Source organism: Bos indicus, chromosome 6 (assembly GCF_029378745.1).
Source record: "Bos indicus isolate NIAB-ARS_2022 breed Sahiwal x Tharparkar chromosome 6, NIAB-ARS_B.indTharparkar_mat_pri_1.0, whole genome shotgun sequence".
NCBI classification, from domain to species: domain Eukaryota; kingdom Metazoa; phylum Chordata; class Mammalia; order Artiodactyla; family Bovidae; genus Bos; species Bos indicus.
In genome coordinates this window covers 104,276,766-104,294,865 of record NC_091765.1, presented here as the reverse complement: position 1 = coordinate 104,294,865, position 18,100 = coordinate 104,276,766, and the positions used below count along the sequence as shown (strand labels likewise).

Sequence of the window (18,100 nt, the reverse complement as noted above, 5' to 3'; positions counted from 1 at the left end):
GGAAAAAGACACTCTCAGAGGTTCAGAGAGCACCATGAAGACAAGGTGATGGAATGAGCGTGCTGGCTGTTATCTCATGTTGGGTGGACGGGGACATGCCTGCAGAGGTGAATGGCTGCTGAGGACATCTGCATGCATCCATTCAAGGAAGCACTGTGCTTGAGGGCCGGGGCAGGGGGTGTTGACATTGACCATCCTCCTAGAACAGCAATCTGCACACCCTGCACACACATACTAGCTGCTCCCAAATGTGAGGAAGTGACACTGCAGCTGAGCCTGGCAGGACAAGGTGTCAGGAGTGTGAAAATCTGGGAACAGACCCCAAAGATCTGAAGCCCACAGCAAATGTGAGAGGGATTAAGGAAGAGGTCGTGGGTGCTCAGTAAACTGATATTCAAAAAATGAATGAATGAGTGTAGCAGATGCTACAATCTCTGAGCCTCAGAGATAATAGTGCCTACCTCACAAGATTACTGCCAAAACAAAACACAATGTAACATAAGTGTTAGTCACTTAGTCGTGTCCCACTTTGTGACCCCATGGCTCCTCTGTCCATGGGCTTCTCCAAGCAAGAATACTGGAGTGGGTAGCCATTCCCTTCTCCAGGGGATCTTCCCAGCCCAGGGATCAAACCCAGGTCTCCTGCATTGCAGGTGGATTCTTTACTGAGCCACCCGGGGAGGCCCTAAACCACATAAACATAACAACATAATATAACATACGAAACACAACAATGTGACACAATACACACAGCATAACACAATCCAATATAACACACCACAGGCTATAGCTATGACATGGCAGAGTTCTGTGACAACAGAAGGTACGTAACCTGAGAATGTGACAACAGGGCATGACGTAACACAGCACAACAGCCCAGTGCAGCACAGCCCGAGGGAGCACAACCAACGCGACGTAACACACCCCACCTAAGAGGCTCAGAGCAACATGTGGTCAGTGGTCACTCCCGCGAGGGCTGGTGCTTTGCGCTCCCTGGCTCACATGCCCACCCTTGCTCCTCTCTTTCATTGCCATGAGCTCCCAGAGCCTGCTCTCGACCTGGACTCAGGCCTGCCCACCAGTCTCCGCCCTGACTCTCATGACCATGGTGATAATACTAGAGGGGACCAGCATGTCCTCAGGGCTTGCCCTAGCCCACTCAGAGGAGGCAAGCACCTAAAGGATAATTCACTGAGTTCAGATGCCCCATTGGACAGAGGAGGAGACGAGGCCAGGAGAAAAGAATCAGTGGCCTCAGCCACATCACAGGAGCCCTGAGAACTCGACAGTGAGCCTCCAGACCCCTGAGCCCAATGTCTTTAAGCACTCAGGCTGGGTTCACTCACTCCATGAGTGAACTACAGTTTTAATCTCCTGTTCTAAAGGAGGTGAGACCACACAAAAGAAGGAAATTGTGAGTCAGGGCCTCTGAGGAACAGAGCTGGCCTGGAGGGTAAGATCCTAAAACCTAGAGCGAGGATTGGCACTGGGACAGGGTGAAGCCAGAGTGGGACAGAGGGTCTGATCATGTACACCTCTCTCAGTGCCCACGTGCTGTGATGTCAAGTCAGTTGACCTTAGAATGGGTACTGACATGAGGGAAATGGGAAAATGCTACAAATCAGGAACAATGAACTTCCATCCAGAGTCAGTTTACCAGCACATGGCCAATCAAGGGTCAGATTAGGTGGAGACCACAGTAGAGACCTTGAGACCACAGTAGAACTTGTATCCTAGCAGAAAGTGCCAAGGAAAGGCTTGAAGGAAAGAGGAGGGAGCAATCTGACTTACATGTCTGTAAGAGTTTACGAGAGCCTCAGACACTGGTGTGATCACTCATCTAGAGCCAGACATCCAGGAATGTGAAGTCAAGCGGGCCTTAGGAAGCATCACTATGAACAAAGCTAGTGGAGGTGGTGGAATTCCAGTCAAGCTATGTCAAATTCTGAAAGATGATGCTGTGAAAGTGCTGCACTCAATATGCAAGAAAATTTGGAAAATTCAGCAGTGGCCACAGGACTGGAAAAGGTCAGTGTTCATTCCAATTCCAAAGAAAGGCAATGCTAAAGAATGCTCAAACTACCGCACAATTGCACTCATCTCACACGCTAGTAAAGTAATGCTTAAAAGTCTCCAAGCCAGGCTTCAGCAATACGTGAACTGTGAAATTCCAGATGTTCAAGCTGGTTTTAGAAAAGGCAGAGGAACCAGAGATCAAATTGCCAACATCCGCTGGATCGTGGAAAAAGCAAGAGAGTTCCAGAAAAACATCTACTTCTGCTTTATTGACTATGCCAAAGCCTTTGACTGGGTGGATCACAATAAACTGTGGAAAATTCTTCAAGAGATGGGAATACCAGAGCACCTGACCTGCCTCTTGAGAAACCTGTATGCAGATCAGGAAGCAACAGTTAGAACTGGACATGGAACAACAGACTGGTTCCAAATAGGAAAAGGAGTACGTCAAGGCTGTATATTGTCACCCTGCTTATTTAACTTCTATGCAGAGTACACCATGAGAAACGCTGGGCTGGAGGAAGCACAAGCTGGAATCAAGATTGCCAGGAGAAATATCAATAACCTCAGATATGCAGATGACACCACCCTTATGGCATAAAGTGAAGAAGAACTAAAGAGCCTCTTGATGAAAGTGAAAGAGGAAAGTGAAAAGGTTGGCTTAAAGCTCAACATTCAGAAAACGAAGATCATGGCATCCAGTCCCATCATTTCATGGCAAATAGATGGGGAAACAGTGGAAACAATGGCTGACTTTATTTTTCTGGGCTCCAAAATCACTGCAGATGGTGATTGCAGCCATGAAGTTAAAAGACGCTTACTCCTTGGAAGGAAAGTTATTATGACCAACCTGCTGCTGCTGCTAAGTCACTTCAGTCGTGTCCAACTCTGTGCAACCCCATAGACGGCAGCCCAGCAGGCTCCCCCGTCCCTGGGATTCTCCAGACAAGAACACTGGAGTGGGTTGCCATTTCCTTCTCCGATGCATGAAAGTGAAAAGTGAAAGTGAAGTTGCTCAGTCATGTCCGACTCTGTGCGACCCCATGGACTGCAGCCCACCAGGCTCCTCCGTCCATGGGATTTTCCAGGCAAGAGTACTGGAGTGGGGTAACATTGCCTTCTCTGATGACCAACCTAGACAGCATATTAAAAAGCAAAGACATTACTTTGCCAACAAAGGTCCGTCTAGTCAAGGCTATGGTTTTTCCAGTGGTCATATATAGATGTGAGAGTTGGACTATAAAGAAAGTTAAGCACCGAAGAATTGATGCTTTTGAACTGTGGTGTTGGAGAAGACTCTTGAGGGTCCCTTGGACTGCAAGGAGATCCAACCAGTCCATCTTAAAGGAGATCAGTCCTGGGTGTTCATTGGAAGGACTGATGTTGAAGCTGAAACCCCAATACTTTTGACCACCTGATGCGAAGAACTGACTCATTTGAAAAGACCCTGATGCTGGGAAAGACTGAAGGCAGGAGGAGAAGGGGATGACAGAGGATGAGGTGGCTGGATGGCATCACCGCCCGATGGACATGAATTTGAACACACTCCAGGAGATGGTGAAGGACAGGGAAGCCTGGTGCACTGCAGTGCATGGGGCCACAAAGAGTCAGACACAACTTTGGGACTGAACAATTCCCACAGTTATCTTCCTTTTACTCATTTTATAGATGAAAAAATGATGGATAAGAAAAAGAAGGCTAAAATAAATAAGATAAAATAAGAATAAAAATCTTTTAGGTCCGAGCTTCCAGCTCGCTTGCCTGCAGGATAACTCGCCCACACCCCCAGGCTGGCAGGGGAGGAGAGCCTGGTGATGGAGTGGCTCCTGGGGTGCCCTCCCAGGTCTGCCCACCATGATGCTCTTCTCATGGTGCTGCTGGTGAAGATACCCAGGCTCAGCCAACCACAGGCTCCATCCCTCACCTCTGCCCATACATCTCTACAGGGTTTCCAGGGACCAACCTTAGGCCCAGGGCAGATGCTCTGCCCCTCTGGGACACAAGGCCAATTCACTTTCAAAATCCAGAACTTTGAACAGCTTACAGTCAGACAGTTAATTCCTGCTGGGATCAGCCCTTCAGTCCTTGGTCCAGCTCAAAAGCAAGGGAAACACACTTCAGTTCAGTTACATGGATATATATATATATTTTTAAACTCACTCTTCCAAAACCTTTTACACATTTTTGGGTATAACCTGTTCCTAACTCTGTAAGTATCACCATTTTATATATCTTGCAACATTCTAATAAGAGAAATAGAAAAAAAAAAAACACTTCAAAATAAAATCATAACGTTTTTGAAAAACTATTTTCATGTATTTATTTATTTAGGCCGTGCTGCAGAGCCTCTGGGATCTTAGTTCCCCAACCAGGAATGGAACCCAGGGTCCCTGCAGTGGAAGCATAGAGTTCTAACCACTGGACTGCCAGGGAATTCTCAACTCACTATTTTTTTTTAATGTGCATACTAAGTCATCATGTCCAACTCTTTGCGACCCCGTGGACTGTAGCCCGCCAGGCCCCTCTGTCTGTGGAATTTTCTAGGCAAGAATACTGGAATGGGTTGCCATTTCCTTCTCCAGGGGATCTTCCTGACCCAGGGACTGAACCCGAGTCGTTTATGTCTGCTGCATCAGCAGGCGATTCTTCACCACTAGCGCCACCCAGGAAGCCCCTTTTTTTTTTTAATGTGAAACGATATAAAATCTTCCAAGTTGGTGCTGTTCACTGATTTTATTCAGAAAGGATGTGGCTGAATTTTTTTTTTTCCTCCTCAAGGAGAAGCACTGGGTTTAAAGTCAGAAAGCACCAGCTCCAAGACCAGTCCTTCTACTCTGTCCTACCTCAGTCAATTAATTCACTTTTCCTCTCGGTCAGTTTTCTCATCTGTAACATGAGGACAGAACACCTACTCCCGGCCCTGCTGTTAGCCACAGCTGAGTTGACAGAAGTGTAAGTGATGTGAAATGCTTTCAACATCAATGTGATATCACCTCAAGGGAAGTCCCCCACATTCTGCCCACATCTGCTGGTTGGTTGGTTCAGTCAATAACACTCACTGCACACCTACTAAGCACCAAGCACATTCTAGATGCTGGGATGGAGTGGTGAATGGGAACTACAAACAGGGAGCTTGTTGGTGGGGGCTGGTGCACAGACCATGAGTACATTGAGCAACCAGGACATTTCAAATCGCGATCAATTCTACGAAGAAGCAAGAACACAGCATTCTGAAGGATGCTTGCAGAGGTGCTGACTTTGGATAGTGCTCAGGGAGGACCTCTGTGTAGATGACATCTGAACTGAGATGTGAAGAAACAGCAAAGAGTTGGCCCTGTGATGTTCCTGGCAGAGGAAACAGCAAGTTCAAAGGCCTTGTAGAGGTCAGGTTCCCCGGAGGCAGAGCCAGAGACAGCAGGGACTGGGGTGAACGCTGTTTCCTGAGAGAGGAGTTCAGAGCAAGCCACAGGAGGTGTGGGAACCAGGACAGGAGGAGGAAAGGGCTAGGTAAGGTGGGGGCTCTGGCCTTGACTGGCCCATGGGGGGCTCCGGAGTAAACCCAGCACCCAAGAGTTGCCTCTCGATGGCATGCAACAGGTGCTCACTATAGGCGTGTCAGGGCTTTCCCAGTGGCATTAGTGGTAGAGAACACACCTGCCAATGCAGAAGACTCGGGTTCGATCCCTGGGTCAGGAAGACCCCTGGAGGAGGGCATGGCAGCCCATTCCAGTATTCTTGCCTGGAGAATCCCATGGACAGAGGAGCCTGGTGGGCTACAGTCCATGGGGTTGCAAAGAGTCAGACACGACTGAAATGACTTAGCCCACACAGGCATCTGTAAATCACCCTCCAAGCCCTGGGATCAGAGATGCCCTTTTCCACCTGAGCCGAAGTGAGCATCTTCCTTATACCACTTACACAAGCCTCCTGCACGGGTCACTGGCTGTGGCTACAGGAGGGGCAGGAGGGAAAGTCACCTCTCAGGCCAGGTGGCTCCCACCACCAAGGGCAATCAACACCCAGGAGAGGGGTGGACCTGTGAACCATGAGTGGTGGAGACTCATAACTGCTGGTGGACAGTGCAAAGCCAGGTACCAGGGTGTCCACTACAGAACTTAAGGCGGTTCCGGGAATGCCCGATGCTACATGGCGAGGGCTGAGGGCGGCACTGGAGCTGGATTCTACAGCCTCAGCAGCTGGAGAAGGCCCTGCCTCTGCCAGCACGAGGCCCCGAGACACCCATCCTACCTGCAGCTCAGGGGCAGTCATGGCCTGGTCCAGTTTGAGGAACTCTGCTTCTCGCCAAGCTGTCTGGAATCGTTGCAGCAGGACTCGGGCCCGGATTTTGGGGAGGGCCAAGCTCCTGTCCATCTGAGCGAAGCAGCCGTGAACTTCCTGCCTCATCCCAAGCAGCTCCTCTTCGGACAGGGAGAAGGCAGAAGAGCAGAGCTTCCTGGAAAAGCAAGAAGAGTGGTCTGTTCTTGCAAAAAAAAAGAAGACAGGGTGGGTTGTGCTGGGGATGGGTAAGTGGAAATTCAAAGCTCAGATTCCATTAGTCAAATCCATGTCCGGAAACGCCCGCCATCTCCTGGATCAGGCATTCATTCCACATGGGTTTCTTCAGCACCTAATGTGTGTCATGCTGGTGTGTGTGTGTGTGTGTGTGTGTGCGCTCAGTTGCTCAGTTGTATCTCTCTGTGACCCCCATGGACTGTAGCCCTCCAGGCTCCTCTGTCCAAGGGATTCTCCAATCAAGAATATTGGAGTGAGTTGTCATTTCTTTCTTCGGGGGATCTTCCCCACCCAGGGATTGACCCCGTGTTTCCTGCATTAGCAGACTGATTCTTTAGCACTGAGCCACCATATTGTGTTAGATATGAAATCGTATCATCTGTTTGATTATTCTGGCAATGTCTGATCAGCACTGGCTGCAGAAAATTCACTTTGCGGATGCTTTAAAATTTGGAAATACCTGCAGGACATTGCTGTGGGAGGCCAGGGCCAGGTCTATCAGGCCCAAATTTCCATGGAGGGGTGTGCAATTTCGGCTCAGCTAGAAAGTTCTCTCCTGGGAACAGAATAAGACTATCAGAGCTGATGTGGGCCCCCAACCAGAAACAGTCTGAAGGCCTCAAGCCCACAGGGTTCCATGGGACCCATCAATTTTTCTGAAGCACATAAGGAAACCACAGCTGCTCCTTTGTACCTTCCTTCATGGAAATCCTTGCCCTACATATTTGCTGCTTATGTGGCCTCTAAGGTGAAAGTAACTCTGAAATGAATCTGAGTCTTTATTCTTCCCTGGGTGGTCTAGGGACTTCCCAGGTGGTGCCTAGCAGTAAAGAGTATGCCTGCCAATGCAGGAGATGCAAGAGATGAGGGTTTGATCTCTGGGTTGGGAAGATTCCCTGGAGAAAGAAATGGCAGCCCACTCCAGTTATGCTTGTCTGGAGAACTGCATGGGCAGAGGAGCCTGGGGGGCTACAGTCTATGAGAATACAGTGTTGGATACAACTGGACATGCACACGTGTGCTGGGTGGTCTGGTCTTGATGCTCAGCTAGATAGGCACCAGGATCATACAGGAACACGGGAGACTGTCTTTGCCCTGCAGGAGTTTAACATACAGGCAGGAGTTTAGAAACAAGGTCTTAAAGACTTTGGTAAAATATGCATCTTGATGAATTCTCACTTCCTCAGACCAGGTGTACAGCAACTCCATCCCACTTGAAATCAGGAAACTTATAAAAACATGTTTCCAAACTATTGTGCAACGTCATTTCTACTTAATGCCTCAGAAATAAAGGCTGCAACCTCTTAGAGTCTTAAATAAGCAAAGTATATAAGCAGACTCACATCGTGTATACTGTTGTTGACCCTCTTTAACCCTAGGGAAAATCATAGAGGTTTTCTGATAGAAAAGTAAGATTTCTCTTTTCCTGTTTTATCAGCGGCAGCTTTAGTAATATTCCAGAAAAATGGAACCAAATGAAGGTGAAGAAGGTGACCATCCAGTAATGAGAATGTCAAGTCCAATCCACAGACTTTAAAAAGCCAGCTCAAACAGGTTGGATGGAGCAAAGAGACTTTGGTCAAATGCAGATTGAACTGAATAATTACTGCTGAGAACAGCTTGTACAAATAAGAAGTGGCATTTAAGGGTCTGATTTGTATGGGCTTGGAGAAGACAGCATCTTGTTTGTTCAAGTCAACAAAAACTAACAAAGACTGTGAGCTAAACAAGGACAGAATCATGAAAAAAAGAGAGATGAGAAAGAAGGGAGAGGTCACTTCAGCCACACCAAGATAACCTCCCTCTCCACAACACCTGGGGACTCTCCTTGCTGGGCGGAGGGTCAGTCCCCAGGGAAGAGCACTTAAGGCAGAGACACTGCATCACAGAGTCCAGGAGGACCCTGCTCCATGGATGTTACTGCCACCAAGGAAGGATGGGCATTGCAGAACGACGTTCTGCTATCTGGTGTCCCTGAAAGGGTTCAAGGAGAGCCCAGGCTTTGATGCAGGTGGAGAAGACCACAGATGTCAAGCAAGCAGCATGGGGCTCAAGAGAGGAGGTGGACAGACAGACTGAGCAGATATACTGGGAGGGACTCCTTCCCCTACCCGCCCCCCCCCAACCCCCAATACCCTCTCTATGATCCTATGTCAATAAGTGTGTATGTGCTCAGTTGCTAAGTTGTGTCCAATTCTTTGCAACCCCTATTGACTCTAGCCCACCAGGCTTCTCTGTCAATGGAATTCTCCAGGCAAGAATACTGGAGTGCATTGCCATTTCCTCCTCCAGAGGATCTTCCTGATCCAGGAATTGAACCCATGTATCCTGCGTCTCCTGCTTTGCCAAGTGGATTCTTTACCACTAAGCCACCTAGGATGTCCTATGTCAATATAACCATTTCTAATCAAAAGAGCTGTAGATTCAGAATTGAAATTGTGGCTAAGATCCAAGTTAAACTGTGGAATGGTCACACTGAAGAAAGAATGGTCAAAGGGCTTTGGTTTTGTTTATTCGCTTGAATAGGGTTTTCTAGGTTGCTTTGTTCAAAGAGAAATGGAATATTGATTGGTGGGTCCATTGGTTTAAGGAAGTAGCACTAAGTTATAGCCAAATGCCCACAACTCTGCCCTTATAGGTAAACAGTTTCTATTACTCTAAATAAGTAGACTAGGGAGGTGGGGTTATTGTTTCTCTCCACTGTGCTGCTGTTGGTGGGGCTTTTGATTTTGTTTCTTTGTGCAGTGAGACTGGTCTTCCCATTTCACACCCAGACAAGGACCCACTAAGCTGCTCACCACCCAGTCCTGCCTCCTCTCAGCACAGCACCAGTGGGTAAGGTCCCCTCATTTCTAGCTCCCAGTACCAGCTCAGAGGCTAGCACCTAAAATGTACCTCCTTCCTATCGTGGTAAAGATCCTGATCCTCCACATGATCACCTGGTTAATTGCTCCTGCTTTGCTCATCACAATCATCTACCTGTGTGTCTGTTCTCCTCCTGATAATCTGAGTTCTTCCTGCATAGGAATGATGGTGGTGATGATGGCAGGTACCTCTTACCATCCACTTATTTCTGATCAAAGGTTGTGTTAAAAGACTGACATACTCGTTCATGCAACCCCTCGTCAATGCTGGGAGTTGGCATTTTACTAGATGGTGATCTAATGGTCTAATCTAGAGTCACTTCCTTGTCCCTTGTCAGCTCAGCTTTTGTTTACAGGGGTTATCCTCCAACAATGTTGGAGATATAAACACCCCTAGTAGCCCAAGGGAGGGAATCCTGAGTGGTCTAAGGCAGGAATTGGCAATCTGTGGCTTATGGACCAAATCTGGCCCACTGTTTGTTTTTGTCAATAAAGTTCTATTGGAACACAGTGATGTTTGTTTATGGGTTGTCTGTAGCTGCTTTCACGCTGCGGCCAGAGTTGAATAGCTGCTACAGAAACCATGTAGCCCTCGAAGCCTAAAGAAGAAGTGCTGCCCTCTAGTCTAAGACAATCATGGCCTTTTCAGCCTCCTAGCAGGTGAACAGTTTGGCATGGACTTATGATGTAGTCCTGCCCAATAGGATAGGGAAGATCAATGCTGCAGATGTTTGAAAGAGATGATGTGTGTGTTGCCTGGAGCTGCAGCAGCCATCATGAAACCATGAAGGGATGAGCCCAAGGACCAAGGCAGCACATTGAGTATAGCAGAGCAGAAAGGTGTTGAGGGCTGAATCCTTGAGGGTATCACTGAGTCATGGAATCAGAACTAGAAATTTTACCTCCCGACTTCTTATAAAATGCTTTCTTCACTTTCTAACAACCCAGTAGCATCATGTGCTACTCAAAACACCATAAATGACTGAGCATTGTCATCCCATTCCACAGACAAGAAAGATGAGGCTCAGAGAGGTTAAGTAACTTGTCTACACTCAGACAACTGGTGGTGGTGCTGGGATTTAAACCCAGATTTTTGTTATACACTGCCCACATTTCATTCCTTTCTGTTGCCCTATGCAGGTGGTGTTTGAGGCTCCTCCAGTTTCCAATCTGATGTACCACCCCCAAATAGCTGCCAAAGCTTTGCTGGCATGTATCACACAACCAAAGGCCCCCTTTATTTTAGTTTAATTCAGTTGCTGTCATGTCCGACTCTTTGTGACTCCATGGACTGCAGCATGCCAGGCCTCTGGGTCCTGGAGTTTACTCAAACTCATGTCCATTGAGTCAGTGATGCCATCCAACCATCTCATCCTCTGTTGTCCCATTCTCCTCCTGCCCTCAATCTTTCCCAGCATCAGGGTCTTTTCAAATGAGTCAGTTCTTTGCATCAGGTGGCCAAAGCCCCACCTTTGGGCCACATCAAATCTCAGACTCAGGATCAGGTGTCATGTGTCTGGCTATGCCCATAACCAGCAGGTGGAAGCAGGTGGAATCCCTCCCCCACCAATAGGAACAGAGGAGGAGAGGGCAACACACAGGGATTAAGACTCACGTGAAGATCAAGTGCTCCCAGTGTCTCAGCTCCGCCTGCTCCTCCGTGGAGGCCTCCAGCGCATCGTCCTTCAGTCTCTGCCTCACGCTCTGGACGCCCTCCTGGCCCCGGTCCCTCTCCTCGCCCTCCAGCCTCTCGGCCCTGGCTGCCAGGTCCCTGCTGTGCTCCTCCAGGATCTGCTGCAGGAAGAGCCAAGGCACCCCACGCTTGAGTAGCTCCTGGGTCATTCCTGAGTTCTGCAGGCGCCGCAGCTCCTCCGTGGCTTTCTCGGACAGCGAGAGGGTCAGGGCCCTGAGCTCGTCCAGGGCAGCCTGGTCCAGGCGCTCCTGCAGCTCCTCCAGGGCGGCGCTGTGCTCAGCCATCAGGCCCCGCCACTGGCCCAGGTACTGGCCGGCATCCTCAGCAGCCCCAGAGGCTTCAGCGATGGATAGCTGCTCCCTCCGCTGTTCCTTGTGCTGCCAGCAATTCCAGAGCAGACAATTAGCAGGGGGCGGGGCTTGGCAGGTACAGCCCTCAAGAAAACACTTTGGGGAATAGTTGCAGGAGGCGCAGAATATCAACAGCCCTTTCCCCAACTATGGCACATTTGGCAAATTATTCTTTAAAAAAAGGAACTGATGTTCTTAAAGACCGATGGAGAAAGCCAAAGTATGACAGCAGCAGAGGAGAAAGGAACTACTGAATGGTTACTTTGAATGAATGCTTTGCTCTTCTAAAACCAACTAAGTTGAGAGTGTAACACTGACATATATACACCACCATGTGTAAAACAGATAGCTAGTGGGAACCTGCTGTGTAGCACAGGAAGCCCAGCCTGGCCCTCAAGGATGACCTAGAGAGTCAGGCTGGGGTGTGGGGAAGGAGGCATATATATATATGTATATATATATACATGGCTTATATATATATATATGGTATGTATGTATATGTATATAAAAGGTATGCATGTATATATATATAAGGTATGTATGTATATATATATATATAAGGTATGTATGTGTATATATATATAAGCTATGTATGTATGTGTGTGTGTTTATATATATAAGGTATGTGTATATATATATATATATACACATTTATGGCTAAATCACTTTGTTGTACAGCAAAAACCAACACAAGTTTGTAAAGCAATTATCCTCAATTAAAAATTTAAAATTATTGTAAATACTAGAAGAAATAAAAGGAAAACCAACTAAATTTTTCTGCAAATAGGCCAACAGGAGAGAAATACTTCAAGAGTGTGTTCAGAGTTGGAAGGACTATTGATTTCTCCCTGCAGTCAAGCCTTAAACGACAAGAGAGGACATTTCTATTAAGATTATTTTTTTTTCCCTTGCCTTCGGTTATGTTTGTGTTTTTCTCAATCAAAACAATTCTTTGACCTCTGGGATTAGCACCAGGAGCTGTGGAGAGGTGACTTCACTAAAGTTCTCAAGATTTCCTTATGAGTACATTAACTTTGGTAAGGGCAGTGTGTGTGCACGTGTGCGTGAAGTCGCTTCAGTTCAGTTTAGTTCAGTTGCTCAGTAGTGTCCGACTCTTTGCGACCCCATGAAGTCGCTTCAGTCATGTCCAACTCTTTGTGAGCCTATAGACTGTAGCCTGCCAGGCTGCTCTGTCCATGGGATTCTGCAGGCAAGTATACTGGAGGGGGTTGCCATTTCTTCCTCCAGGGGAATCTTCCCGAACCAGGGATCGAGCCCAGGTCTCTTGGTCTCCTGCACTGGCAGGTGGGTTCTTCACCACTGCACCACCTGGGAAGCCCAAGACCAGTATAGCCGGCTTCAATTTACATTAATAGGAGTGACTGCATGCTTTAGAAATGTGGCAGATTACATACACCAGTGATTCTCGTCGTATGTGGTGTTCAGTATTAATGGCTAATTTTTTTCTTTTTTTAAATTAATTAATTAATTTATACATATTTTTTTACTTTACAATATTGTATTGGTTTTGCTATACATCAACATGCATCCGCCACAGGTGTACACGTGTTCCCCATCCTGAACCCCCTTCCTAGCTCCCTCCCCATACCATCCCTCTGGGTCATCCCAGTGCACCATGCCCAACCTTCCTGTATCCTGCATGGAACCTGGACTGGCAATTCATTTCTTATATGATATTATACATGTTTTAATGCCATTCTCCCAAATCATCCCCCCCCCACCATAGAGTCCAAAAGACTGTTCTATACATCTATGTCTCTTTTGCTGTCTCTCACACAGGGTTGTCGTTACCATCTTTCTAAATTCCATATATATGCATGAGTATACTGTATTGGTGTTTTTCTTTCTGGCTTACTTCACTCTGTATAATAGGCTCCAGTTTCATCCACCTCATTAGAACTGATTCAAATGTATTCTTTTTAATGGCTGAGTAATACTCCATTGTGTATATGTACCACCGCTTTCTTATCCATTCATCTGCTGATGGACATCTAGGTTGCTTCTATGTCCTGGCTATTATAAACAGTGCTGCGATGAACACTGGGGTACACATGTCTCTTTCAATTCTGGTTTCCTTGGTGTGCATGCCCAGCAGTGGGATTGCTGGGTCATATGGCAGTTCTATTTCCAGTTTTTTAAGGAATCTCCACACTGTTCTCCATAGTGCTGTGTTAGTTTCTGCTGTACAACAATGTGAATCAGTATAAAAATATATGGAACGAATTTGCATGTCATCCTTATGCAGGGGCCATGCTAATCTTCTCTGTATCATTCCAATTTTAGTGTATGTGCTGCCAAAGCAAACACAAGACTCTATCTTCTTAACACATCCCCCCCAAAGGAGAAGAGCAGGTAACTTGATTGAACTTTAGTAAAATGTGATCATCTTTTATGTGTTTCAAAGAAGGATCCAGGGCATCTTTTTCCCACCTTCTTCACTCACAGTATTTTTTCTTTCTTGCTCTCACCTCCTGGACTAGACAAAATCTGCCTCTGTCTCTATTAATCACAATATTCCCAAGGCAAGGGGTGGCAAATTTGATAATTCAAAGGCAAGATTTATGGTGAGGATCCAGGCAAAGGAAAAGGCTTAATTTGCTTCATCCAGCTGAACTTTAAGCATTGCCTCTTTTGTTTGAGGTTTCATGGCTTTTAAGTAAGTTAATAAAGCTGATAAGTGTCCCCTGCCCCCAGAAAAGAAAATTACTCTTAAGGAAATAACTGAAAATGTAGTGAAAACTTCATTTGTTTGACTTTTGTTGAACACGTATTTATTGAGTAGGTTAAAACTCAAGAGGCAGACCACCTGGGTTCCAATCCTGGCTCTTCCACTTACAAGCTGAGTTACCCCAAATGCATGTCTAGCTCTCTCTGTGTGTCCAGTGCCTAAACTATAAAAAGAGGATAACAATAGGATCTACCTCATAGAGTAGCTGTGAGGAGTCAATGAGCTGCTTAAGACGTGTGTCAACTACAAATTGGCACTTACCAAGAACATTGCCAACTGAACAACAAAGGCAGTTGCCCCCTGCCTCCACGGAGACTGAAGCCCATTCTGCTATGGCTGGTGACCTTCAACTCCCCTGAGGGAGTTCAGGGTGAGTGAGACACTCTGTGCTCCAGGGACCCTGGTGGGACAGGACTCTAGATAGGTGGACGTTTTTAGAAAGAGATTTTATGATCTCAACCCTTGCATCTCCTCGTATCTAGAGAAGCACTAAATCCCTTCAATGGTGACATCAGATCCTCATGACTACCAAAAAACCTTTTGTAAAATGAGTGCTTAATGGTACTGAACTCCCCCTTCACTAAAATCTTATATATTGACCCTCCCCAACGGCTGCTTTGGAGCAGTCTCTCAGAGATATCAGAGAGGCTGCCTCTTGGGCTGCAGTCCTCGTTTTGCTCCAGATAAAATGTGTAGGTAGCTCTTAGAGAAGGGCCTGGTGCAGAGTTGGCCTCAATGAATGTCTGCTATTATTATTACCACATCCCAGGCACATAGGAACTGAAAATCAAGATATTCTAAGAGAAAAAACCCTGAGACCCATGAGAGACAATTTAAATAAGGAGGTCACAGAGGCCTTTTAAAGAATCTATATGGATAAACAACAAGGTCCTTCTGTAGAGCATGGGGAACTATATATAATATCTTGTGATAAACTATAATGGAAAAGAAAAAAAAGACTAACCATCATCAAATGTAATTATATTTGCTATAATTATGCTACTATGAATTTTAAAAATGTTAAAAAATAAAGGAGCCCTAAGAGAGACCTGCAGAGAAGGCAATGGCACCCCACTCTAGTACTCTTGCCTGGAAAATCCCATGGACGGAGGAGCCTGGTAGGCTGCAGTCCATGGGGTCGCTAGGAGTCGGACACGACTGAGCAACTTCACTTTCACTTTTCACTTTCACGAATTGGAGAAGGAAATGGCAACCCACTCCAGTGTTCTTGCCTGGAGAATCCCAGGGACGGGGAAGCCTGGTGGGCTGCCGTCTATGGGGTCACACAGAGTCGGACACAACTGATGCGACTTAGCAGCAGCAGCAGCGAGAGAGACCTGAGGGGTGAGGTCATACCTCAGTCGAGTGAAGACGGGGGAAAGGATATTTCTGGAAGAAATAACAGAAAGTATAAAAGGCCCTGTGATGGGAAAAAAGCTGACATGCACAGAGATGTCAATCACAGTGTTATTTATAATGGTGTACCCATGGGCCTTCCCTGTGGCTCAGCTGGTAAAGATTCCCCCTGTAATGTGGGAGACCTGGGTTCAATCCCTGGGTTGGGAAAACCCATTGAAGAAGGGAAAGGCTACCCACTTCAGTATTCTGGCCTGGAGAATTCCATAGACTGTATAGTCCATGGAGTTGTACACCCAGCTTCTCATTATAAGGAAGAAATAAAAAGCAAAGCCTATAATAGTGTACCCAGCAGATAGTCTGGGTTCTATTTTGCACAAACATATCTTTTGTTCATGGGTTCAGGTGACCTGAGAGTGTCAATTCCTTCCTTCTATAAATACTGGTTAAAAACCTGGTTAAGAACACAGATTAAGAACCTGTGTCCTCAGTGCTGGGGATACAACACAAACCTTTGCCTTTGCAGAGTGGCATTCCCACCCTGTGGCACTCACAAGATTTAGCAAAAGCAACTGTAAGAAATTGTATTCATGGAAAATCACTGGAATTTCTGCAGTTCATCCATCCTTGCAGATCCTAACCATGAACCAGGCCAGACCATCAGAGAAATATGGCTATAAGCCCCATTGCTTTGATCCTTGAGCCAATGGAGATGGATGAGGCAATGTTGAAGTTGGGGTGGAGTTCAATGGCTGAGATAAGAATCACAGCTTCCTGTTGGGCCCAACACTCGGTAATAAAAGTAGACTTTCTATCAATCAATTTAAGTTATTCTGCTTCCCTTTCCCTCCTGAATGGTACCACCTATGTCATCCTGACAGCCACCTATGTCATCCTGACATCTCATATCTCCTGAATCTGTCATTGTTCCCATGCTCAGGACATGGTCTCATCACTTCTGATCTGGTCAAGTACTAGAGCCTCCCATAGGTCTGTACCTTAGGGCTCCTTCAATTCTATCTGACAGGCTGCTCAATTGAGCTTCCTAAATTCCAAATCTAAGCTTCCTTCTGAAACCAAGCAGGACCCTGTGGGGCTCCTGGGCACTGAAACCTTTCAAATAGTTTCTAATCAGGTAAGGGAGGGGACTGGAGACAAGGGAGGAGGGGTCAAGAAACAAGAGTGCAGCCTCGGGGCAGGGTCCTGGTTCTGCCTCAAGGGATACATATAACAATATCTATGAGCTCTTCTGCAGAACTGAAACTCCCAACTAATGGAAGATGTTCAGTTCAGTCACTCAATTGTGTCCGACGCTTTGTGACCCCATGGACTGCAGCACGCCAGGCTTCCCTGTCCATCACCAACTCCCAGAGCTTACTCAACTCATGTCCATCAAGTCCGTGATGCCATCCAACCATCTCTGTTGTCCCCTTCTCCTCCTGCCTTCAATCTTTCCCGGCATCAAGGTCTTTTCCAAGGAGTCAGTTCTTCGTATCAGGTGGCCAAAGTATTGGAGTTTCAGCTTCAACATCAGTCCTTCCAATGAATATTCAGGACTGATTTCCTTTAGGACTGATTAGTTGGATCTCCTTGCAGTCCAAGGGACTCTCAAGAGTCCTCTCCAATACCACAGTTCTAAAGCATCAATTCTTTGGTGCTCAGCTTTCTTTATAGTCCAACTCTCATATCCATACATGACTACTGGAAAAACCATAGCTTTGACTAGATGGACCTTTGTTGGCAAAGTAATGTCTTTGCTTTTTAATATGCTGTCTAGGTTGGTCATAGCTTTTCTTCCAAGGAGCAAGCATCTTTTAATTTCATGGCTGAAGTCACCATCTGCAAGTGATTTTGGAGGCCAAGAAAATAAAGTCTGTCACTGTTTCCATTGTTTCACCATCTATTTGCCATGAAGTGATGGGACCACATGCCATGATCTTAGTTTTCAGAATGTTGAGTTTTAAGCCAACTTTTTCACTCTCCTCTTTCACTTGCATCAAGAGGCTTTTTAGTTCTTCACTTTCTGCCCTAACGGTGGTTTCATCTGTATATCTGAGGTTATTGATATTTCTCCCAGCAATCTTGAATCCAGCTTGTGCTTCATCCAGCCTGCCATTTTGCATGATGTACTCTGCATATAAGTTAAATAAGCAGGGTGACAATATACAGACTTGACGTACTCCTTTCCCAATTTGGAACCAGTCTGTTGTTCCATGTCCGGTTTGAACTGTTGCTTCTTGACCTGCGAGGCAGGTAAGGTGGTCTGGTATTCCCATCTCTTAAAGAATTTTCCACAGTTTGCTATGATCTACAAAGTCAAAGCCTTTGGCATAATCAATAAAGCAGAAGTAGATGTTTTACTAGAACTCTCTTGCTTTTTCTATGACCCAACAGATGTTGACAATTTGATCTCTGGTTCCTCTGCCTTTTCTAAATCCAGCTTGAACATCTGGAAATTCACAGTTCACATACTGTTGAAGCGTGGCTTGGAGAATTTTGAGCCCTACTTTGCTAGAATGTGAGATTAGTGTAATTGTGCAGTATTTTGAACATTTTTTGG

The 18,100-nt window shown here is 46.3% G+C and overlaps 1 protein-coding gene and 1 non-coding gene across 4 annotated transcripts in view; both read right to left on the bottom strand.

Annotated features, from left to right (window-relative positions):
• The window catches only part of EVC2 (EvC ciliary complex subunit 2), a 165,045-nt gene that overhangs the window by 41,865 nt on the left and 105,080 nt on the right, over window positions 1–18,100 (bottom strand). For all 3 annotated transcript variants that reach the window (XM_070791783.1, XM_070791781.1, XM_070791782.1), the window contains exons 14-15: window positions 11,008–11,462; window positions 6,265–6,469 (exon numbers count right to left, since the gene is read on the bottom strand). In XM_070791783.1, the coding sequence (XP_070647884.1) occupies window positions 6,265–6,469; window positions 11,008–11,462 (660 nt within the window). The remainder of the gene's footprint in view (window positions 1–6,264; window positions 6,470–11,007; window positions 11,463–18,100) is intronic.
• Window positions 13,662–13,763, bottom strand: LOC139183757 (U6 spliceosomal RNA). Its single transcript, XR_011567374.1, has one exon. It is a non-coding gene; the product is annotated as a U6 spliceosomal RNA (small nuclear RNA).